At 38.5% G+C, this 26,203-nt stretch overlaps 1 protein-coding gene across 1 annotated transcript in view; it reads right to left on the bottom strand.

The window, feature by feature from the left end:
• Positions 1–26,203, bottom strand: part of adamts2a (ADAM metallopeptidase with thrombospondin type 1 motif, 2a) — a 64,214-nt gene that overhangs the window by 24,928 nt on the left and 13,083 nt on the right. Inside the window, exon 3 of the mRNA XM_084136940.1 lies at positions 15,325–15,493. Coding sequence (XP_083993066.1) covers positions 15,325–15,493 — 169 coding nt within the window. The remainder of the gene's footprint in view (positions 1–15,324; positions 15,494–26,203) is intronic.

Raw genomic sequence — 26,203 nt, 5'->3', positions numbered from 1 at the left:
TATTCTCTGTCCTGCTGCGTTCGTCAATTCTCACCTGAGCTTACGCTACATCAAACGTCCTATGTCATACGTCGGGTCAGAGGTCACCCTTCATCTGGAACTCGACTCTCTCGTGAGCGCGCGTATGGCCGTTGCCTGATGCCAGTGATTATAGTTTATAAAGTTTTAAATATTAATATTTTTCTTACAAAAACACATCGCTTCGCTTCAGAAGGAAATGACTAAACCACTGGAGCCGTATGGATTACTTTTATGATGGATGGATGGGCTTTTTGGAGCTTCAAAAACTCTATTCAATTCAATTCACTATTCAATGCCATTACAAAGCTGGGAAGAGCCAGGATATTTTTTAATATAACTCTGATTGTGTTCAACTGAAAACTGAACTATTCCTTTAACTGAGCCATGGAAACTAAATTGCCCTTTGTATATTCTTCACACTGTAGATTAAGATCATTATTCAGCCCATTTCTAGAATAAAGAAATAGCTGTACAATGATAAACAAAAATGTGGAAAAACAGTGGCAGTATGTTTCTCATTTGATTCGGCACATTCTCTCTCTTGTCACCTAATACACGACAAAAACACTCTCTTAACTCAAAGAGCTTTCATGTTCAGATTGGGTGCAACTGAGGCATGTCTCTCGGGCTTTGCCTGTGCCAAAACTGCTCGAGCGAAGGACAGTGTGAATCCAATGACAGGCAGAAAAAGATTACTGTACCAATTCAGTGATATCTTGCCTTTGACTTACCTTACAAAATAATACCAATGATTATCACATTCATTTACCATGGTATTTACATGGTATTTTACAACACCATGGTATCATGTCCAAAAACGTTGTTTTTTTGTAAATCGCTGCTATGTGCTCAGTGACTTCTTCTCAGTGTTTTAAGAGAAATATGATGTTTCTTCCCAAGGTGATAAACCTTATGACTACAGATTTTTATATGCCATTTGATGTTCTAATATAATTTCAGAATTTATTCAGAACTAATGAGATAATCCTAAAGGAGTGATTCACCAATCAGAGAAGTCGCGGTTACTATGGAAACCAGAATCCCAGCAAAAGAGCTTAGAAGTGACCGCCCACTCCCATCAAGCACAGTGGATGTCATAATCAGTTCTCCTGACACTGTCAAACAACTTATATATGTTTGAATGTTTTGCAAAACAACTTTGAATGTATGGTATTTTATACTCTATTCAATACTATATTTAAATGGAAGAACCCCATTTCACTAAGTGCAACATGTTCCTGGATCAACATCTTTGTTGATCCTGGAATAACATTCCAACCAACCAATCAAAATTGAGGGACAAGTTTACAGTTTATGTCAAGTTTAGGCTTACAACCAGGGTTAGGTGCTAAGGTGCAGTGTTATTCACCTGTCATTTCCCTTTGATTTTAGGAATAACTTATGGGTAGGATTAGGTTTAGGGGTAGAGATATGGTTAGGATACCATTTTCGGACAGGAACGTTGTTCCGGGATCAACAAAACATGTTAACCAAGGAACGTGTCTAATTCAGCAATTTATCATTGGATGAGTTATCATTTTATCATGTGGATGGTTCAATTTATCATTGGATGGTTCAGTTTGAGCAGATGTTTTATACCATCATCACTGTAATCATCAGAGCTCATTTCCCAGTACATTCAGCATCTGGCTCATATTCACAATCTCAAACATATTCTCAAAACTATCATTTTCAACATCTTCAAAATCAATATTTTGATCGCTGACAGCTTCTTCACCAGATCCACCGTCAAGTGACAGTGACACTAATATCTGATTGTGTTCAGTACTTGCTCTGCAGTAAATCGCTGAGCCATTTCAAGTTTTGCTGATGATTCTTCCTATTCTTTTGTTTTCTGCCTGCGGTAACTATGAGTGAAACGTCACTTCATCATTGTGTATCAGACATTGACACCTTGTGGAATAAAGGTGAATTGCACTTATTCAGTCATCAAAGATTCAATTATTGTTGTTCAGAAAAAATATACTTACTCTGTTACACACCTCGGGGCGTTAGCAACCCTATACAATTTTTACAAAAAATGAATGGGAAAACAGGCAGTCTTTTATAATTTTATTATAATAAAATCTTGTTATATTGTTTATAATGAATTGATTGAGGAATACTAAGAAGGTTGATGTCTTACTTTAAAAAAATGAATGAGGAGAAGAGTAGTGAATGACCCGGGACGGGGTCACTAAAGACCCGAGGTATGTGTTTAAGGGTTAACCCACAAAAAAAAAAAAAAGTCCAACCTTTTTGTGTGAAAACAAATTAAATAGAAACAAGAAACATTTTTTTTTTTCTGTGGATCAGCGATTCAGGATTTCAAGATCAATACCCAAAGAATTGTAATTCAAACAAATGCTCTTCTTTAGTTCCTTTCAGATTTTATTTCCCCTACAGAACTTTTAGGGTAATATATGTAAATACAGTCTATGAATATAGATCGGAATGGAGGCAAATGTTTAGGAAGAGGCAAAGCAGTGTACATCGTCTGATAAACTTCTTATTTATGTTTAATAATAAAATAGAATTTGATAAACTTCTGGCTTATTTTGAAACAAGCAACACCCTGATATATTAACCAAATGGGATGTCAAACAAATGCACCACAAAAATCAGCAATGTTTACTGCCAAAATTAACATTCATTTATAAGCGCAAATGCTGCAAATGTTGCCAAAAAGAAATTAGCAGAAACATTAAATGTACAAATTCCTAAAAAAAATTCTAAACTATAATTTAGGTCAATATCTGCCATCAGACAATGCTTATTACCTTGTTTGACATGACAAATTACCATAAAAATGGGTCATCAGCTTTGTTTGTGCAATAGACATCTGCTTTACTACTTCCAAATAATCAAGCTGTGTATTTATATACACATTACACTAGAAATAAACTAAACAGGAAAACCAAAGCTGGTCCATGTCACTCAAACTGAAGTTTTCTGCATGGAGTCAACTTAGACTTTGGAAAACAAGTACTAATATGTTAGGGTGACCTGTAAATGTGCGTCTAGTGCTGGAACAACACAAAGGATAGAGGCAATTACCAGGACATCCACACAAAAGGCCAGTGTCATGGAAAAGGTTAAGTATTGGCTTAGAATAAAAATTACTTTCAAATGAGAATCAGCACAGACCATGGGTTGCTGTAACTAAAAGCAGTGCAAATTTTATTAGTTGTTTTTGTTGTACCAAGTATTAATTTACCTGTTCATGTTTGATACTGTCACCCTAACTGAGATTCAATTAAACTCCTTTACTGTGTTTGTACCAGAAAAAAAAACCACTGATTAAATAATGAATTATTGGATAGTTATATTTTATTTACAAAAACACATTGGTCCCTAAGTAGCACTAATATAGTTAGCTTTTATAGATAATGTGAGTATTAAAGGACAGTTTACCCAAAATGAAATGAGATTTCTGTCTCACACTCAAATTGTTCGAAACCTGTATTCTCTACCCATGTTCAGCGGAAGAAGAAAAAAATCATACAGGTTTGGATCAACTTAAGGGTGAGTAAATGATGAGAGAATTTTCATTTTGGGGTGAACTACCCCAAGGTAAAACTATGAAATTACTGTAAAGTCAGCATCATTACACTATACTCTCATTGCTACAGTCAAGCAAGTATCACAATGTCAGCTGACACCCAACCGAATCCCCCAGTCATCGTATTTCAAGGGTAACGGCCTTCAATGTGACACTGCGTTCTTTTGCTAAAAATATAAAGCTACAAACAAGCATCTTATATTCTGGTTGCCATTCTGATATACCACGTCTGCTCCTAGTTATCCCTTGACCTGAAGTCATTGGCGTTTTCAACTGTTGCTGGGGTTTCCAAAATCAGTCTGCAAGGGGCGATGCTGATGTACAGAATATTGATGAAGGCCAGGCAGTTAGTAACTGTTGCCAATTATCATAATTCTTCGAATCAATGAGTGCTGGGCTTGTCAGTTCTGACATATCAGGGTTATTTGTATTCAGGAAATGGGTGCGTTGCGAAAATCTGCAAGGATAAAATGAAAACTGAATCCTTTAGAAGCTTTCAAGTAGAACCTTTGCTTTGAAAATGAAATCAAAGTCATTCGGATCTGTTAACAACTGGAGAAATCCTCTTTGAATATGGCAGTGGAAGCTCTTTTGACATGTTTTTTCTGTATAAACATACTTTAGAGACACTGTTTCGTGTTTACACTTCTGATGGTAAAGTTAATTTTGAATCAAATTAGACATGATTATTGCAAAACAAAACAAATTTCCATGCAAAACAAGTATACAGCTTGGTTTTTAAATCAATGCTGAGAGATGTAACTGAAAAAATGTCAAAGTAAATTAAACTGTAAGATACAGAACTTGAAATGTTCAACAAACAGGTGATGCAAGGAAAGTTCAATAAACTCCAATCTGCACTGATTTCAACAAAGACAAGAACAATGACAAAATGTATTGGTTATGAATGTTGCACAAATGTAAGTTGTCTATGAATGGACCAACTTGTTCCTCTATTACAACAACACAGATTAAAAAACTATGTTGCATGCAGGATGAATGAAGGTCTTGGACAAGCAAGAGTATCCTCAATGAAGGAGTGACTCAGCACAGAGGAATATGAGCCTTCACATTCACACTCACACACACACACACACACACACACACACACACGTATGATTTACTATCTTTGTGGGGACTCCCCATGGACATGATGGTTTTTATACTGTACAAGTACTGTTTTTTTACAAACAGTTTTTGAAACTATGGCTCCTTTTCTCTAAACTCTACACACAAAACCACAAAACATGCACACAAGATGCAAAACGTCACACATCTCAATAGTAAACACTTCATTCAAAACTATTTGAACTCTTCTAAAAATGCTATTTGTGTGTAGTAACTCTACACACAAACATAAAATGATTAGCATATAATGACACACCGAACTACACACAGATGTGAAACGTGTAAAACACTATTCTCTTGTGTCTTTTGCTTGTTCAGTGTGCAGTGGAGTGTACAGGAGTTTGTCACACATATACATGTATGTGAACAAATACACTGTAAACAGTATGTGCACAACTGATGAATTTTACACAGTTATGGAACTGAACTAAATCAATACTGAACTGACTTGAGCTGAATAATAATGACACTATTGACTTGTTAGAGCTGCTTTACAGCAGAATTTTAATTTGTTTATATTGTGAAGGTGCTTTGAAACAATCTATATTGTATAAAGCGCTTTAGAAAATAAAGTTGATTTCATTCATATATACTTCATATTTATATATTTCAGGACTTCAGGTAAAATTGGTTGCCGATTCACATCTGCTGGTTGACATCAACAAACCAGCATCCAAAAACATATGCCATTTTCTACAACATTGTCAACTTAAAATGACTAGTTGTGCAAGCACAACAAACAAATGAATGTGAATCGTAGATCAATTACCTCGATTTTCCCATCATCTCTCAGGAGTACTTCATCACATTTATACCTTGGCTATCAATCTTAAACCTATAAACCCTGTAATCTGTAAGTTAATGTCTCATTCACATAAGCACCATCAGTTATCAGAGCATTGTTGAGTTAGCTCATCTCACAAGCCGGAATTTCGAAGGCACGGAAAGATCATTCTTCATTAGCTCTCCTTTCTCCTTCTTAAGACATTGCACTGCTGCAAAGGTGGCCCAGCACAAATGGAGATATTTGCAGCACTTGAGGAAGCCGGTGCTCCTCCTTTCTGTAAGACCAAGCCAACATCTATTAGTCAATGGAACAACCGGAATGTTTTTGTTTCAGGGATTGGGAAAACGTTAAATGAAAAACACATGCTGTCACACATTTTCTAAAGCTGTGAACACACATACAGACACACACACACAGACCTATATAGTATTCGATGGCTATCTGGAGGCATTATGGCATATTTGGTATGCTGCAGCTTGATATGTGTGGGCTGAAATGTCACAAAAGTGCAGAAACGACACTCTTCTCAAATGCAGTGACAAGTGACAAGGCAAAAAGGCTCAGATTTTTCCACCTTTATATGTAAGGTCATCTTCAGTTATATTTGTTATGAGACCTATTGCTTTCAATAGACAGATTTGCATCCACATATTTAGCAAATATGAATAAGAAATCAAGAAATGTATCAAATAAAATGTCCAAAATGTTTACACTTACACTTTAAACTTGTAGTGTACAATTTTTGTTTTTCTTCTGCATTTAACAATGATGGAAAAATTAAAGTACTTTATTCTGTAATTTAGAGTAAACATTATGATGTAATATACATTACAATGTTGTGATGCCCAAATGAAAAATGTTTGCATTTAAAACATATCTTAGTGTTTTATTTTTAATTTATTTAGTCAAAATAGTATAGCATTTTAATATTAGCTTTGCATCCGTGAAAATGAAATCATGGAAATAGGCCTAATTATCGGCTTATTGGTATTAGACAAAATACGTAATTGGGTGGTTGACGTGAACTCAAATCCAAAGTGGAAAAAAAAATATTTCTAAAATGTATGTCAAATGTCTTAGATTTATATTGCTTAATATGTGAATAACTCAAAACTGAATGTGTCCCTTTCTAATTCCTTATTTATTTAGCATTTTATTAACTTTTTTGTGTGGTAGTCCCAAATATTGTCCACCGGTGTGACAACATTTTTTATGTTAATATTTAATTCAGAGATTGTGTGACAGATCAGACAAATATGCACAATCCTTATCAATTTGTCCTAATTACATTCCCACATCAAAAGTAACCAATAAAAATTCACAATCATGTTATTATCCCACTATAAGATGTACACATAGGGACTTTACCCAAACGTCTGGATTATATTCATTATAATTAGTATAAAACCTAATGAAGCTTCATTCCATCCTTATATGTGCATAGTGATGATATCATTATTATACTATTCAACACCTTCTACATAAATTTGTGCATTTAAATGCCTTTTCCACTTATAATTCAGTCTGTCACACCACAGGACATTTCGTCACACCATTGGACAACAAAAAGTATCGGTATGCCCCTGTTTTGTACAGTCACATTTATTATTTCTTGTTCAAATAATAAAAAAAATCATTAAAATAAAGTTACAACTTCAAGTTCAAATGTGTTTTGTACAATAAAGTCAGAAGAAAGCAGAAGAAATGATGGAATCTGCCTAACAAACATCGATTTCATTGGCCTTTTTACGCAGTGGTATTACGCAACAAGGAAGTGTATACAAACTGGATACCACTGTTTTCAGCGGAATCTGAGAAATATGGCAAACAAGACCGCTGATTAATTATTTTGTCACTGCCTCCACATCCCCCCGATTGCCCGTGAGCTTCTCCTCCTGTCCATACGGTAATTTCTCTACTGTGCGACAGAGAGTCGCGTGGTTATGACGCAATCGTTAGCCTATTTTTACAAAAACTGCATGGGGCCATGCAGTTGGGGCCATAACGTAAGATACAAGGGGCCATAACGTAAGATACAAGGGGTCATAACGTAAGCTACAAGGTAATGGAGCCTTTTATACATTTTCGTGTTTCTTTAGAAATAAATAATGTACAAATGGAGTCTTTAAACGCCTCAGATGTAAGGTTATTCGCTGTCAAAGTGACGCCAAAATGAATGGGAGTCAATGGAATGCTAACAGCAGGTGATGGTCCGCTAATCAATGGCGGCGCCCTGGGAAGCTTCAATATTTTATGAAACCCTGCCCCCCTGCTTAAAACAGCTAACTGAGCTAGCGATGACTCTCCTCTTCCTGATTCGCGTCAGCTATGAAATCAGCGTGATATGATTAGTTTCTAAAGCTGTCAATCATCTCACGTGAACCAACCAGACCATAAGGCTGTTCTAATGCAATGACGCTCATTCTGAGCTACAAACACAACTAAACACATCTCTTCATCTGATTCAAGAAGCTAATAAATGCAGGATTCAAATATATCTGGTTTGTGTGTGTGTGATTTCTGTCCGATTTTGGTTATTTTATAAGAACAAATAATGTTTACATCCACTGGTGTGACAGCCATTTCCACCAGTGTGACGCTGATTTCCTGTCACACTATAGGACAGTGCTGTCACACCAGTGGACATTTTCAAGATCAAGGCCAGTTTGCAGCCTAGCTATATGAGAGACAGTCTTCAGTCCTGACTAACAGTGTTAAGGTTTACATTATTTTCAATAGTCAATCAATATAAATTGATGAAAATTTTCAGATCAATACTTAGATTATGTCACACCAAAGGACTGCATTAATGGATCCCATTTCCAACAGTGCACGGAAATAGCAATATTATGAAAATATTTGAAACAGAACTCACCTTGTGGGCAGTCCATGTACTCCAGTGAGGTCTACTGTACTTCCTGGATGAAGAAGGGCCCCTCTCAGTAATAGGGTGCCCAAATTAATGCCCGTTTTATATCTACAGAATGGCGTCACACCAGGTGGACACCAGTTTTGCGGACAAAATGTAATACGTCACAATTATTTTAAATGGGGACCTTATGACTTATAACCTTTAGTTTCATTAAGTTAACACCGCTATAACATCTATTCAAGTATTTTAATGTATTTAGACTTATTTTTCATTTAATTACAGTAGTTTTAAGATAAGCAACGCTACCCCGGACAGTCACGCCAGTGGACAAATGTCATGTTTAAAACTAAATATTTACATATTTGAATTATAATACTCATTAATTACAGATGTATTAGTTCTGGAAGATTAAACTCTATATAACAACAGATATTTTAATGAAATATTATACATTTTTATTTATATTTGTCACCATGAACACAAAAATGTAGCGTCACGTCAACCACCCAATTACACTTGCAACTTGCATTGAAACATGCTAAATAATTAGCATGTCCGCCATTTAGTTTGAAAAACAGCTGTCCTCAAATGGGAAACGTTCCACAGCGGAGGGAAACTCTGGATTCACCTGCATTATTCTGATAGGTCAGTGAACAAAATACCAAAAGCAATGTTTGTAGAGAAAGCACAAAGTATTGATGATTCAGTATTGTGAAGGTTTGACCTCTTTCTCAGGTTACAGTAGCAGGAAGTCATTTTATGATTGTGTAAGTGAACAGAATAAGAGCTTTCTAGAAAGAGTGGAGCCACAGCTTCTAAAGTCATATAAAGGCTTGAGACTGGCAGACACTTCCAAAAAGTGCAATAAAATAAGACATTCATACACAATCTAATCCCCTGTTAGCATGAGATACATCATTATAGAGTCAATACAGATCTAGAAGGCCAAAGACTAAGTCAAGGTCAAATCTGGTCCATACAAGTTCATGGTAATTCACAAAACAAACCCTCTAACGCAGTTATCGAAACCAAATAAACTATAAAGAAATTATATAAACAGAGCGGAGGAGTTTTTCCAGAATATCTGATTATGAAACTTAGGGAAAAAACCTCTCACCCTTCTCTCCTCCCACCATTTTTTGCAGCAATTCTGATTTGTGCACGTCTGCCAAGCAGAACTTAAACTCTCATCAAGCTTTGCCACGTAGACACTGGCTGCCTGAGTCCAGCATGTCTCTGCTGGAATTCAATGAGAGCAGCAGCTTCTCATACGCACACACGCGCTCCAGCTGATGTCGCCAAAGACCTGCTCGCTCAAGACACAGAGATTCACTTACAGATATATTGTCCTGTTATTTTTAGTACCGGCTTGGGCATAACCGCACTTCCACAATGCAATTCAACATCAAGCCTACTGCCACACGTGTAACCTTTCCACTCAAGTTAAAGCTGAATAAAGCTGAATCTGATAAACGGACACACCCCTGAGAGTTATGACTGATTTATGACTTTAATTTGATGTGTTCGGGGAAAAAAGAAGAAAAACAACTGCTGTGTTGAAACAATCGCCTGAAATGTGAGAGAAAACGCTTATAATAGTTGCTGACTTCAGTCTTTATACTGACCATACACATTTCACTTTGAAATAACGTTTTAGAATCTTAATTGTAAACACAATTAAAAGTAACAAGTTGTCAGTGTCAAGACAACCAGCATACATCTTGTCAAAAAAACCTCTGCAAACTTGAGACTTTGGTCTGTTATGGGTTTATTAATTTGTTCCTCACTATTTTCATTCTTGTATACATTCATTTACCCCGCATTCAAAGAATTTGGGAAACACTGATTGATGTTATTGCAAGCAAAGTGCACTACCATGCACTTGTTTAGCAATGATGCATTCAATTGATCAAGTGACATCTGTCACACAACGGAAGAGAACAGACAGGTGATCATATAAACAAAGTTTATTAATAGGATGCAGGGAACAAACACTGGTCGGTGGAAGGGTGAATGTGAAGTTCAAGCAGTTGCACTGTGACTTAGCTGGGTGGAATATAATGATCACAGGTGCAAGTGGTTGAAGGATGGTACAGGCTGAACACACACAACAGCTCGGGATCAGAGGATCAGACGACAGAAGACAGAAGACTGAAGCTGCCTCTGCACCATAAATGGACCTACGTAACAGGGACTCAGCTTACGGCAGGGCAGGCGGAGACGGATGTCCCTTGACGAGAGCCATACCTTCTGGCCAGGCTGGTACTGCAGGGTCGCGGTTCTGCAGGCGTCAGCATGTCTCTTGTGTCTCTGCACTGCCCGTTGGAGATGCACGTGTGCTGAGTCCCACACCCTCTTGCTCTGCTGGAACCAATGATTGACAGCTGGAACCTCCGACGGCTCGCCTGACAGGCTCCAGCTGGCTTGGTTCTGGTGGCAGTATGACCGCAGGTACCTCCCGATCTCTTGGATCTTCCGCTCAGTTTGGCCGTTAGTTTGGGGGTGATATCCCGATGAGAGGCTGACAGACTCCTAGGAGTTTGAAGGCTTGCCATACCCGAGAGGTGAATTGAGGGCCTTGGTCTGATACAATGTCCTCAGGCAGACCGAAATGACAGAACATTCAGGAAGAGCTTCTCGGCGGCCTCAAATAGAGTAGGCAGGCCCTTCAGAGGGATCAACTTGCAAGCCTTCGAGAAACGGTCAACAATGACGAACACACAAGTATGGTGGTCGGATGGAGGCAGGTTGGTCATAAAGTCTATCCCCAGGTGAGACCATGGACGATGAGGAATTGGGAGTGGAACCAGCTTCCCTTCGGGGAGTCTCTGTGGCGTGTTGGTAATGGCGCAGACTGAGCATGCCTTGACGAATCGATGTCCTGGTTCATAGACGGCCACCAGTAGCGATGACGTAAGAGCGAGAGGATTCAAGCGCTTGGCTTTGCGCAGATACTCAAGGTTCCGATGATCGGTTATTATCTCAAACCGGTGATTTGCTCCCTCCAGCCAGTGTCTCCATTCTTTCAGTGCCAGCTTGATGGCAAGGAGCTTGTGATTGCCGATGTCGTAATTTTGCTCCGCCGGGGATGGCTTTTTGGAGAAGAAGGCACATGGATGGAGGATCGCCCTGCTGCTGCAATAGTACCGCTCCGACCCCAGTGCTAAGATGTCCACCTCAACAATGAATGGGAGATCCGGATCAGGGTGAACCAGGATCGGAGCGGACTGGAAGGCTTTCTTGAGGGATTTAATGGCCTCGATGGCAGATTGGTTCCAGGACAGAGACTTGGGCCGGCCTTGAGCAGTGAGGTGAGAGGTGAGCTGATCAGACTGTAGTTGTGGATGAAGCGTCGGTAGAAGTTAGCGAATCCGAGAAAACGTTGAAGTTCCTTTACACTGCAGGGTTGGGGCCAGTTCTGGATGGTTTCCACCTTCCTCTGGTCCATCTGGATGCCGTGTTGGTCGATGACATACTCTAAGAACTGGACTGATGGGTGGTGGAACTCGCATCTTCGAGCTTCAGGTAGAGGTGATGGTCACGTAATTTTTTGGAGAACCTGCTTGACGTGGTAATGATGTTCAACCAGGTTTCTTGAGTAGATTAAGATGTCGTCTATGTAGACTATGACGAAACATTGGAGGAACTCATGGCAGACTTCATTCATATAACCCTGGAACACTGAAGGAGAGTTTGACCGGCCACACGGCATAACCCGGTATTCGTAGTGCCCCGATGGTGTCACGAATGCCGTCTTCCATTCGTCACCTCGGCGAATGCAGATAAGGTTATATGCACTCCTCAGTTCTAGCTTCGAGAAGACACGAGCTCAGCGTAGTTGTTCCAGGGCTGCCGGAACCAGAGGAGGGGGATAGCTGTATTTAATTGTTTGGGAGTTCAGATGACGGTAATCGATGCACGGCCGTAAGCCTCCGTCCTTCTTGGCCACGAAGAAAAAGCTAGAAGCGGCAGGGGATGTAGATGAATGGATGAAGCGTTGTTCTAATGCCTCCCTGATGTACTCCTCCATGGCCATGGGACCGGCAGAGGCAGCAGGTGAAGCAGCGGGTGCAGATGGAGGAAGTGACTGGCGAACTGCTTGAACGAGATCCGGAAAGTGATCGCTGGAGTGATCAACACCTGGGTTTGTTGAACTCTGCATCGTTGGTGGTCTGGTCTTCTGTCACATAACGGAAGAGAACAGACAGGGGAACAAACACTGGTCAATGGAAGGGTGAATGTGAAGTTCAAGCAGTTGCACTGTGACTTAGCTGGGTGGAATATGATGATCACAGGTGCAGGTGGTTGAAGGATGGTACAGGCTGAACACACATAACGGCTCAGGATCAGACGACAGAAGACAGAAGACGGTCATCCGAAGACAGGTAGTCAGGCAGGTTAGTCTCAGGCTGGTAACGGGAGTTGTAGCAAGAGATGAGTCTGTACGTTGTTAGAAGAGACCAGACAATGGTGTGCAGGATGTGTGTGGTATATATAGTGCAGGTTGATGAGGAGGTGCAGGTGCGTTGAATCAGTAGTCCGGGGAGAGTGAACGAGTGGGCAGAGAGTGCTGATCTGGTGACGATGGGCTGATAGATGGTTGTGTCACCGTGACAACATCAGAGACATTAACGTATAATTTTACAAATGATTTCTAGTTCAAATAAACGTTCTTTTGAACATTCTATTCATCAATCAGTTTCCACAAAAATATTAAGCAGCAACAACTGTTTTAAACATTGATATTAATACGAAATATTTAGTACTTGCTGCTGAAAATTTTAATTTATTTAAAAATATATAAAAATAGAAAACAGATGTTTTAAATTGAAATAATTTTTCACAATAATATTGCCTGTACTGTATTTTTGATCACATAAATGCCTCCTAGGTTCAAAAACATTACAATATTGTAACAACCCCACATTTTTGAATAGTAGGGATGAATTCAGGGTGATTGGGACACTTTTTGCCATTGAGATGACTTGGAAAAGGTTTCCCAATCAACTTGAATTCACCCTAGTTGATAAAAAAAAAAAAAAAAAAAGCCAACAAGAGAGACTCTCAATCAGCCAATAATAATAAAAAGTAACATAAAAGCAACTTAAAGTATTACTTCCATAAAAAGTAATTATGTAAATGTAATTAGTTAAGGCCCATTCAAGGTACCTAAAATATTAACTATGACCATAAAAAATGTGAAAAAGTGAAGTCCTCACCACAACCATAACAATAACGACAAAGATAAACTATATTGTTGGGATCCCTTTCAGAGCATTTTGTTTTAGTCGATGAATGATAGCCAATCAAAAACCATTCTACTTTCAATATAACAAAATTATCATATAACATTATCGTCCATTGGTGTAAACACCAATACAGTTTTCATTATTGATGTGAATGGGCCTTTACTTTTTATGATGCATAATGCAATATTGTAATAAAATAAAAGTAAATTGCTTACACAGTACATACACTGGAAATGATTACAGTGCTAATCCCAAATTCCTTTAAAAATGATAAGAAAGAATTTCTGTCAAATGGTCAAGACAGGGTTCTGTTATGCAGCACTGCAGTTAAGCAATTCATGCAGCCCTCTGAAACAACAAGGCTGAGAAGAAAAATGAAAACGTGAAGGGACTGTGACACATGTCGAGCCTCTCCATATCCCCCGGCTGAACTCGACCGCTCAAACTCAAAGTGACATGTGAATCCTTTTTAGAGAAGTTTATGACTATCCAGTCACTCTACTGCTCCTCTCCTCACACGGGATGCTGAGCGAGACAAAGAAGGGGGTGGAGGGACGTACGAACAGCCTGGGCAATGACTCAGCCCTGGAGAACTTTCTTTACTTCATCCACGTACTGTATCCTGATTTAGTAAGGAATAGTTCAACCAAAAAACATTACATTATTTACTCACCTGAATTGTCAGTTTTTAAAGAAACTATATTTTACACTACGAGACTTGGCTTTTAGCTTTGATAGACAGTGAAGCTCTGATTGTAATCTAGTTCAAATGGATACAGCCTAAGCAGTATTGCTAAAAGGGTTACATTTAACATGCTTTAAAATGTAATGTGCTTCACACATTATTTTAACAATCATGCCAAATATTTTATCTTACCCCGTTCATATCTGGGTCAAAGTGAAAGGGCCAGTGCAGCCATGTACATACGTTTTTATGCCTTGTACACTTAAACATTTGTTTTTCTCAGAGATTTAATAGCAAATTCTTGTTTATCAACTTTTTTTAACTAACTTTTTCATGAAAATTACATTGTTTTTTTCTGTAGTATTTACTTCACCACAAAATCATTTTTATCAGTGAGGTTTTGTCGAAATTGCAATAATGATTTGAGATTTGAGAATGATCTGAGTCTTGGTAGCATCAATAAGAATGGATTGAAACTTACAAACCAATCAGTAATGTTTTGCCATGTATGCCATTATTTTACAGCAAAAGTGTTTATAAATTTATGGAATTTCATAACTGTGTAGTGTCTATATACAGTACATAGCCTAGATGTTGTAGATTTGGTTTATTCCAGTGCCTATTCTGGCAGGGATTTAGTTTATTTAAACTAAAACCTCTCAGCAATTGGGGAGGAAGGAGGGGGTCAGTGAGCTGTTAAAGTTAATTAAAATGAATGTACATTAAAATGAATGTATTTATAATCCTTTTATGGTGGGCACAGAGAAACTGCTGGTAAAGCAAGTAGAAATTTGAACTACTGGGTTGACCAGGCAAGAAGAAAATGCCTTACTGCTGAGCCCTGCTAACTTTACCATCAATCCTCCCTTGGCCAACCAGTTTCATCAGAAAAACAAAGCCAAACCGGCACCAAACCAGCATTGAAATTGAACCTCAGCATCCCTCCCTAGTCATCAGCATGCATGTGAAGGACTCGCTGCAGCACTCCATGAAGAGCTGGTGTCATAAAGGTGATCTGACCTCTGGGGTGAAAGTCAGCGGGTTGATTGACGGGCGGCTTCTTGATGTCAGAGGAGCGGTAGACGATGTGATGACGCCCGGGTCCTCCTTCCTCCTCTCCTGTCATGTCGCCTCCTCTCTCCAGTGGCTCGATAAAAAACTCCTCTTGACCTGCACGGATCATCCCCGCCTGACAGGTTTGAAAGAGAGAAAGAGAAAGAGAGGTAGAGATTAGGAATTTCAAAGGCAGGTACAGCACAAAGCTTGCACATCAAGTCCATTAAGCGAATCAGCTATAAAGGCTATTTCTGTAAGCCTGCTATATCATGTTTTCATCAGCTTTAGAAGAAACCCTCGGGCAACCTGATCTCTGAATCGATCCATCCCTTTTCTGCTACTAACTCGTGTGTTCTGGCCCTGACCATCTCTAAAACTCTGTGACATTGCCTGTCATAAGCAAAAACAAACTCTCGCTAATGTTTCAGAACAATTCGCTGCTTTAAGGGAGCAAACATGAGATCGTCTTGTTTGTGCAGTTAAAGATGACGGTGAGAATAGTCTATGAGGGCAAAGAGGGAAATCCAAACCGCGAGCAAAGATCAATATGAATCTCTCTGCCAGAGTGAACAAACTCACTGACAGACACACTTGACAGCTCATGTTCCGATCTCACTGTCTCTAGTTGAGATTCGTTGGCTCTGAGCGACGAGCCGCATCCACTGCCAGGGGTGCTGAGAACGTAATGAGAGAGAGAGAGAGAGTCTACAAGGCTTTAGTCACACAGAGCTAATCGATTGTAGGACACGTCGCAATCCCTACGACTTATTGGCTTTTCCCTGCCAGAGCACAGGGTCTTTTCCCTTTGCTTCCATAGCAAATTAGACAGCCCCAATGAGAGCACGAATTGAATAGCAATGTTAGACCTCTTCTCTGATGTGGAGGAATATCAAATGTGAACTTCAAACAGGGCTGTTAAAGTCACGCCGGAGCCCCCTCAGTCATCACAATACTGAAGCCCGGCAGAGTGCAGGCCGCTGAGCTAGTCGTTTAGCTTGGTCTCCCAGGAAATATTACACAGCGAGTGGTCCCGCCACCTCCCTCACTCCGTCCTGCTTCCCCCGAGGGTTCATTACGAAGGAAATGCCTGTGCGCTGCATAAATCGACACCACTGCATGAAGGGCTGCCGTTGCCGTTGGTCTACATTGACTGAAAGTGCTGATGTAAAAACAAAACAGACTCGCATATACTTTTGTCCTCTCCTAAAATCCACTCAAAACAGTGTGTCGTCTCTATTGCAAATGGAAATGACAGTGTCACTGGAGGTTAAAGAAGCAATTAATAGTATAATGCATGATCTGCATAACATGTTATACACTCTGCAAAGTATTTTTTCCTTATTTACCAATAAAAATATCAAAACATATGTAAAACAATATCAATTTACTTGAAAAGCAATAATGCACAAGATAGCTTAAGATTGAAGTAAAAAAAAAATACACACGTTATTGTTCAAAAGTCTGGGGTCAGTAAGTTGTTAATGTTTTGAAAGAAGAAAAACTACAGTTTATTTCTTAAAATGTAATTTATATATATATATATATATATATATATATATATATATATATATATATTTATTTTTTTTTTTTTATTTTTTTTATTTTTTTTTAATGCATCCTCTTGGTAGAGTGTCTTCAAAAAGCTCCATTTTCGCAGGATAAAAATGTGTGTGGACAGATGGCCAAAACAGAGAGAAAAAGATGCAACAAAGAGAAACAATATTTTTGGGATCCTTTTCAGAGCATTTTGTTTTAGTCGATGAACAAATGTATATGTAACAAAAGTTAGTGTAGATGTATACATAAATTACCCTTACGTCAATCATTCAGTCAGATGGACCCTTCCTGTTTAAGTGGGCAGATGTAAAAGAAAAATCTGAGCACCTTTGAAAAATTCTTGTTCAGAGTCTGAGCACAATGCATTGTTTCCAATAACATTTTACCAAAAACCACATTTTCATACTTCATACATACAGGAACTGAGGCTAACCGACTACTTGGAAAAACTAGTCACTATACAGTTTTAGAGGACAATCGAACATGTCTGCGTTCCAACCGACTAATTCTTTCCATTTGGACTCCTTTGGGACATCTCCAGATCCTGTAATCTAAAATGGAACCCGTCATCAAAACCAAAGCCCCTCTTTCCTCATGGAGAAACTATGGCTAATTCCTATCTTTTGGCCCTCTCGAGCACACACAGTTAGCCTCTAATGGTTTCAAATGAACAATCTATAGTAACATTTTCTGATTTGTTACAGTCTAAGCAAAAAAAAAAAATACAACACAAAACCTCCAACAGAACAAGCCAGGCCAGCTGCACCATCCAACTTCATCTAAGACCTCCATACCAGCGAAACTGTAGTTGGGTGGACATCAGCCGGTCTGAAGTGTCACTATCTGCCAAAATAGAGAGTTAATGAGAAGATTCAGAAGCATTATCTGTGTTTGTATGTGCATGAATGTGTGGGAACTGGCCACCCTCCCAGTCCAATAAGAAATCCGTAACCCTCTGTATGTGTGTGATTGCTTATAGAGCTGATATTTGTTTGACTCTGACAGCTACAAAACAAAGAGCACTGTAGCTATTCTATTGCCATTACGGCTTCTAGTTTTCTTGGCTCCACCTCGCCACTTTGGCTGTAACATAACTTTTCTTGTTGTCAAATTTAACAGGAATTGATAGCCAAGATATTTTCACAAGGTATTTCAATGCCCCACCGTCTAGCAAATTACCGTCTTCACTTCAAAGAGTGAGAAATATTTTTCATTTACACCCAATCCACAGCCAGGAGAAAATACAATGAGTGTCAATTTGGAAGTTCCAATTTGAACTGAGGTATCACAGAGGGGAAACAGTTCATCATTCAATCATGACATTTAAGACAAAAGCTCTACTCTAAACTTAGCAAACTGCCTTGCTCCGCAGTCCATACAGCTTGTAAAAAAAAGTACACTATAGCATACTTCTAAAAAAAAAAGTACTTATTACAGAAATTTACTTAAATGTATTATAATATGTTATGTATAGTTAAAATTGTAATTAAATTAACGTTTTTGACCCACAACAAAACACACTGCCCTTCTCATCTGGAAAACAAAGACAGTTACGTTCGAATGCTGTTCGTTGATTATAGTTCATCATTCAATACAGTGATACCATCAAAGTTCATCAATAAGCTTGATACCCTTGGTGTGCCATACACCCTCTGTTACTGGGTTCTGAACTTTCTAACGAGCAGACCCCAGACTGTCAGAATTGGGAATTACACATTCAGGACAATAACCATAAACACGGGAATTCCACAGGGCTGTGTGCTAAGCCCTTTTCTATAAACACTGTTCACCCATGAATGTGTGGCCTCCCAGAACAACAACAGCATCATTAAATTCGCTGATGACACAACAGTCAATGGACTGATAACAGGAGGGGATCTTGCATTGACAATGCAAGAGTCAAACCCTCTGTAAAGTCTACTCCAGCATATCCCAAAAACTTGAGAACATTTTTGGGATGTGCTGGAGTAGACTTTACAGAGGGTTTGACTCTTGCATTGTCATGATTGTCATGGTACCAGGATAACAATCTCTACCTAAACATTTACAAAACAAAGGAGATGATTGTCGATGTACGGAAAAAGGGAACAGCACTCAAAGTTACACATTGGTAAGACGGAGGTGGAGAGAGTGAGCAGCTTCAGATTCCTGGGAGTTCATGTAACTGAGGATCTCAGCTGGTCTCACAACACCACACAACTGGTCATGAAATCATAGTCAGCGTTTGCACTTTTTGAGAGGGTTGAGGAAATTCGGCATGTCCGGCTGGATTCTCAGATGCTTCTATAGGCTGGAACACACAGAGCCGACGGTGGGTCGTCGGCAAGTGTCTGTCAAGCTAGTTTTTGTGGTGTGTTCTACACTTCAGCTCTCGCCGGGCTCATGTCGGCAGCAGTTTGCAAGCAAGCTGAATCAGTGTCAAGAACTCTGATTGAATGTTCAGTTAAGCGAATGAGTCAGTGCACGAGAATTAAAACGAAAGTGATGATAGAGAGCCATTAAGTCAAGACGGCACAGACAGAAGGCTGATCTAATGTTGTTATCCTACCCGAGCATTCCAAAACACAAATATATTCATAACAACATCAGCTGCTTAAAATTAAGATGAACATAACTGATATTCAAAATGGTAAGAAAGCGCTGCTTTGTTTACGTTTTGTATATCTGCGTATATACAGGCGCAGAACGCACATGCTAGTTTGAAATCGACTGTAGTCTGTGCTGTCGCATCTTTTTGGTCCAGACCATAATTTATGTTTTTGGTTGTAGGAGGATTTGCAGAATAAGAATTTAATTTGATGGTGAAATGATTGTTTCCCCGTATATATGACAATAAATTATTGAATTTTCAAGTGCACTTTCAATATAACTATGCACACTTCTTTTTCACAAAGGAACCAACACAGGCAGGCGCCTTTTAAGACAGCATCCTAACTGTCATGAAACATCACACTCTCTTCATAGGCAGACGTTAGCATTTTGCTAAGCTAATAGTGCAATAATCCTTTAAGCATAAGTATACATAGCATTTTGAAATGTTGGGTAAATAAATAACTTTTTTAATTACATAACATTTTGATGCTTTTTAGTTCAATATCGAATTTGACATTTCTCTCACCTCGTCGCCATTGATTTCTAAGGATTCATATAACGCTGCCTTAATGGGTATTTTAGGACACAAAAAATCACGGAACAGTCTTCACATTTCAAAAATGCTGCCTCCGTAGGTTTTGGAACAGAGCAAAAGTCTCAATGCTTTAAATTCAAGATGAGAACTAAGAGAGGTAGAATTGAGACAAAGTAATTGTGTGCAAGAGAGAAAACAGACGTTCAGGGAGAGAGAGAGAGAGAGAGAGAGAGAGAGAGAGAGAGAGAGAAAACAAAGTATTACAGTTAGAGCTGAGTCCATGAGACAGTGAAGAAGTGCAGTGCAGTCCTTCTCCGGCATGAGGCCCATAGGAAGCCAAACTCTGACATAACACAGGAGGCTATTAGAAAGCTGTTTATATAGTGTAAAAAAAAACACATATGATGAAAGAGAGGCGTGTGGGTGGTTGGGTGTAATGACACTAATGACGATGGAGAGACAACACTTAATGTATTACTGTCCAATCCATCAATGGGATAATGTCAGAGTGTGGACCATGACAAATAAACAAGATATTAATGGAATAGCTCATTCTAAGGCATAGTCATAATTTAATCACCCTCTGTAACGTTGCATGTTAGGTTAGTGTCTATCATTCCTGTTCCTGTATTCTTCTAGGTGTCAGTTAATTAAAGTCTATATAGTGAATATTGTGTTTAAAGACCAGCAATTTGTGATTATTACGGACTTACCAGCTGTCCAACTTCTCTCCAGAGCAGGAGCAACAAAGCCTTGAGGACCACACCAAAGGGCTTTTCATACTTGAAATAGTTAACCTTGGATCATTCTAAACCCGGGGTAAACAGAATCCTTGGTTATCTTGCTTCACATTTCACAATTCTCATAATTTACCCGGGGTTAACAATTAATTCTGCATATTTGCGGTGTCAGTGTAATTCATTGGATGAACCTGCATCCTGTTTAGAAAGGGCATAAAATTGCATTGCGCATCCTCATATTGCCGACTGTACTAACAGTACTGTTTATACAGTACTGAATGGACATTTCGGACTATAAAAGTAAGAATGAAATGGTCTCTTTTTCACTCAAATTGCAGCGTTTTCTGTCAGCATTTGACATTTTAACTCTCAGACACTGAATATACTGTTAATATACAATGCACAGTGTTTCCGTGATGCACGCAAATATGTACACGTTTGGTCTGTTGCTAAACGTCTAGCTGTAACATTCTAACACCGCATCATTTCACACTGTACAAATTTGCCACCATAATGTGTGGATAACACTGTAAAAGCGGTGCTAACCCTGCTCCGGTGCAAGGTTTCATAACCCAGGGTAAAAAGCGTTGCTAACCCCGCTTCTAATTTACAAGTGTAATTTTCCTCGGTTTGACTTATTATGATGCGCCTTCCGGAAGGGGGTACTATTGTAATGTTGCATGTTAGGTTAGTGTCTATCATTCCTGTTCCTGTATTCTCCTGAGTGTCAGTTAATTTGAGTCTATATATTGATTTCTCTATCGCTGTGTTTACTGACCAGCAATTCGTGACACCCTCATGTAGTTGAACTATTCCTTCAAAATGTTGCCTTGCAACTTAAAAAATCATGTAATCTTTGCCTGGTTAGCTTCCACAGTTTACCCCTGGTGATAGAACTGCAGCAGTAACAGCATCTGTAACTGCAATAATATGCAGACAAAAAGAAGGTTTCTCCAATTGACAGCCATTCAAAAATGTACACCATTTTTTTTAATCAAGAAAACAATTTTGTTTTTCCTTTTTTACATAGCAGCATGCTATGAGCAAGTACATGCTAATGAGATGAATGGAAATGCTAAGAGATAGCTTTCTCCAGCTGTATCAGAAATCTTAAAGCAAGTCATAAAGGTTTGGAATGACACAAGGATTAGTAAATGATGACAGAAATGTATTTTGAGGTAAATTATTTCTTTATTCAAAATTAAATAAATGCTATAACAGCATCCAAATACTTGTAGAGAAGCAAACGCTTCTGAGATAAATGGAAATGCTAAGCAATAGCTCTCTCCAGGTATATTAAAACTCTTTTAAAAGAGCAGCATATGACGAACTAGACTGTCAGTAAGGGAATATAGTACATAGAAGACCAGCTGTGTATGCTTTGGATCCTAGATGAGAGTAGTTTTTCCATAGTTCCTGATGACTGTTATTCAATACTAGCCTTGGGAGAAAGAAGAGCAGCTAAGGTTTAGGTTTCAATCAAGATCGGATTTGGACTGTTTCCAAAAATGACCGTGTCATAAGAAAATGGGATATTAACCTTGTTTTTAAACATGATTTGCTTAATTCAGAACTGTAAGGATATCTGCTGTACAAAAGCAGTGACTCGTGTTTTCATTCAAACAGAACATTTGCACTTGCAGTGTTTTTCATTCATTTTGTTTTAAGCAAAGCCAAAGCATATGAGGTCTTTGATCAGTCAGACTTATGATGATGAGCTTCCTCATGTGTGTTTTTGTTGGGACAACAGAGCTGATTGTTCTTGCCTGTGATTTATCTTAAATCGGTCTCCTCTATCCAGATCGTATACAGTATATATTCAAATGTTTTGAGTAACTTTATGTTATGTCTAGATGACATGATTATCTAAATGTAAAAATAGAGGAAATGAGCATGTACAAATACTTGAAAAATACAAAGCTACTAGGGATGCACAACATTAAAATTATGGCCAATACCAATATGCTGACAGCTATTTTCATGCTATGATAACCAATAAATGGTTGATATTAAAATATAGTACTATAGCACTTTTAAAGTGCCCCTATTATGCTATTTTAAAGTCTTCTAGTTTTGTTTTGGAGGTTTCCTACCATAGGTTTACAAGCATTAAGGGTCAAAAACACTTTCAATTTCTCATAATATACATTGCACATAGAACATTTTTTAATGATTCTCAAAAGACTCAACGGATGAATCACTCCCTCCTTTCCGAGAGCCTACACTGCTCTGATTGGCTAGACGGCCCAGTCTGTCGTGATTGGTCTACCGCTTACAGGACGTGTCGGAAACTAAAGGTCCATTACCATAACTGAACTTCAGCTCCGGAGGCTTAAAGCTCAGCAACTGTACACACTGCAAGACAGTAAACTATGGCGTCGATTTTACAATATCAATCCGAGCTCGAGTCCGATAATGAAACAATGGAAAATCTAGTTATTCAGACCGAACCTCCATCACAAGAACGACTTGAAGTCGACAGAACGTTTCTCAGTGATACGCTACTCATTTTGAGGTACATTATGAGATGTCACAGTTGTAATTGCTCACCATCAGCATTAACAAGTGTATGTCCATCAACAAACTGATGTGTATATTTCTCATTTATTGTGGTGCAATTGCGGGAACTGTATCAATAACAGCGCATACGTTAGCCGAGCACTAACATGAATGACTGATGTTACATTAAAGTTTGCAAAACAAATCTTACTCAATCCTTCATCATTTTAAAGTACTAAAGACGACAGACAATCTGCATTACTAGACACAGTTTTAGGTAATAGTGGCACACAGCTGATTAGCAGAAGTATTTCAGTAAGACAGTAATAACGTGAGTTAGCTGGTAGACCTACACAATATAAAACACAAAACTATGTATTTTGAACACCTGGTAGAAAATATATACATCAATAATTAATCATACTCACAGGTTGTGATTCTGAGGAGCAAGCTGGTCCAAATATATTGGGTATTGACCCATCTTTCTCGAGGAAGTGTTTTGCTAATCCCACTTTGAAGGACGGGTCAAGTTTTTCGCAACATAAGCTGCCAATGTAGAACATAGGCGGACATTATGCAAATGTGTTAGCTAGTGACGTGTAGCCGTAACTGATTGGAATTTGGATTCCTGACGACTTGTTTAGGCGGTTCAGAGTCTTTTGGGAGACAATAACTTTATTTATCATGCTCTTTCCATTTACATTCACAGACAGATATATTACACACTGCATGAAAGGGAATATTCGAAAAACCATAATGAGGCACTATAAAATAAAAAAAAATACTAAAAACTAATCAAAGTAATCAAGTGAATTTATGCATCACTATCATCACTGTCATTGTGATGGTAGTGCAAATAATGTACAGTATGAAAATACATATATGCATATATTCATTTTGAGCTTTATCAAAGATTACATTCAAGTGTTATTTAATTAGTAGTTATTTTACTTTGTAAAATAAGTACTTTGAGTGAGTGTTAGATGATAGCAAAGACAATCTAAATGTAAAAATAGAGGAAATAAGCATGTACAAATAAATATCCAATATTTGTAAATATATATTCTATAACGATCATTAACATCATCTGATAACTGATATGGTACTGGAATATAATTCCAAAAGGCTACAAATGCTACAACATGGCCTCTCTAAAGGGATAGTTCTCCCAAACATTTAAATACTATCATCATTTACTCTCTTTCCTTTTATGTTTCCCTGAAAAAAGTCACACTGGTTTGGAACCAGACATGGCAGAAGAACAAAAACAAGTCAATGATTACAGAATTTAGATTTTGAGGTGAGCCATGCCTTTATTCAAAATTATATAAACTCTATCACACTTCATCTTTTGATAAAGTGAATTTTAGTCTTTGTTACCCATGTGGTATATTGTGCCAGGCCAATGATTCATGTCAGATTACTCAAGGATTATTGAATCGTGATTTAAAGCAGAACCCTGAGTGTGCGTGATTAGACACACTGTGAAGTGGAATAGCAATTCCACAGAGAGAGGCACAGCCTTACATGTTCCTTCTGATCATTTATCTCCTGAGCCGGGCAAAGACAACAACGTTCCCCGAGCCAAACCTACTGCTTTTCCACAGCCTGTCCAATGGCTGGCCTGTATTTCATATAGACATCTCTTCTCCTTTCTAAACAACTGACAGGGAACTGAGCAGCTCTCAGAGAGGAGGAAGAACTCTGGACTTCTTTGCAGATTTTTTGGTTTTGGTGCCATTAAAGGATGACAGATGAAGGGGGGAAAAAGAGCCAGAATTCCCCAATTATGGCAAAGAGTTTAACAGGAATGTTGATGTGATGAAGCAATGACGGTGGGTTCTAAGTACTGGAAAGTATTTACACACATGTGCACACACACGCTGTATATGAATCAGGTCAGACCTCACACACTCGCACAGTTTTTCCTGTCAGGGGTCTTGAAAAAACAAAATTCAGCACTTCCAGTTCCAGCGTTGTTTCCTAAGAGCATTAGGAAGTCCAGCCAAATAGCTAATTACATATTTAAACCTAGAAATTGACCTTTTTTTCAAAACTTTTCAGTGTCAGTTTTCACTGGAAATCTTTTCTATCAATGGGCCTATCGGTAACTGAAACCATGAGCTCATGTTACAGGCTCTTCGCCACATCATCAGCTGAAAGGAATTCATTGACTTTTTCCTTTCTCTTTCCAAAACACAAGGAAAAACTGACACTCGCACCTCACACTTGCACTTCCACGGTTAAAACAAGGTTAATCCTTGGTGTTTCCTTTGAGAAGAGATCAAATCAAAGCCAAGCAAAAAACAAAATCAAATACTAATACTAAATAAGAAATTAATTGTCATATTTCAAGGTATTGAGAAGGAAATTGGTCTCCACTGCATTTGAAAATGTTTCTACTGCAATGCACCGCAATGCAATAAGAACATGAAAATGGGGTGACGGACCACAATGAACCACAAAACACAGCCAATTAGATCAGTTCTCTCTCTCTCTCTTGGCACACTCTCTCACACATGCGATGCGCTATGAACACATACTGTACCTTGTAGTTTGAAGACTTCAGTGATGCTTCACCAAACAGTTTTCTTTTTATGATTTTTCCTTGTGGATCTTGCAGAATTTGTCATTTATTATTTGTTTCTAAATTTCCACGCTCCTCTCAATCATGATAGATATGGAGCGGTACTACGGCCCAATGAGGATTTGGTATGGTCGGGGCCATCAGAAATCAGAATGACTGACAAAATCACACAATTGTTTTCTGTGAATGTATATTGAGTTAAGTTGATTTGTTTCTTGTTTTAAGAAAATTACAACAACATTTTATGCTCACGCAAAAAATTAAACATTCACCCAACAAATTCACCCTATTTTCCAAATGTGTATGATTTCCCCCTCACAGAACACAAAAGAA

This window comes from Abramis brama (assembly GCF_963993115.1).
Source record: "Abramis brama genome assembly, chromosome: 15".
NCBI lineage: Eukaryota > Metazoa > Chordata > Actinopteri > Cypriniformes > Leuciscidae > Abramis > Abramis brama.
The sequence above is the reverse complement of the archived record's forward strand: the minus strand, read 5'-3'. Positions and strand labels throughout refer to the sequence as shown.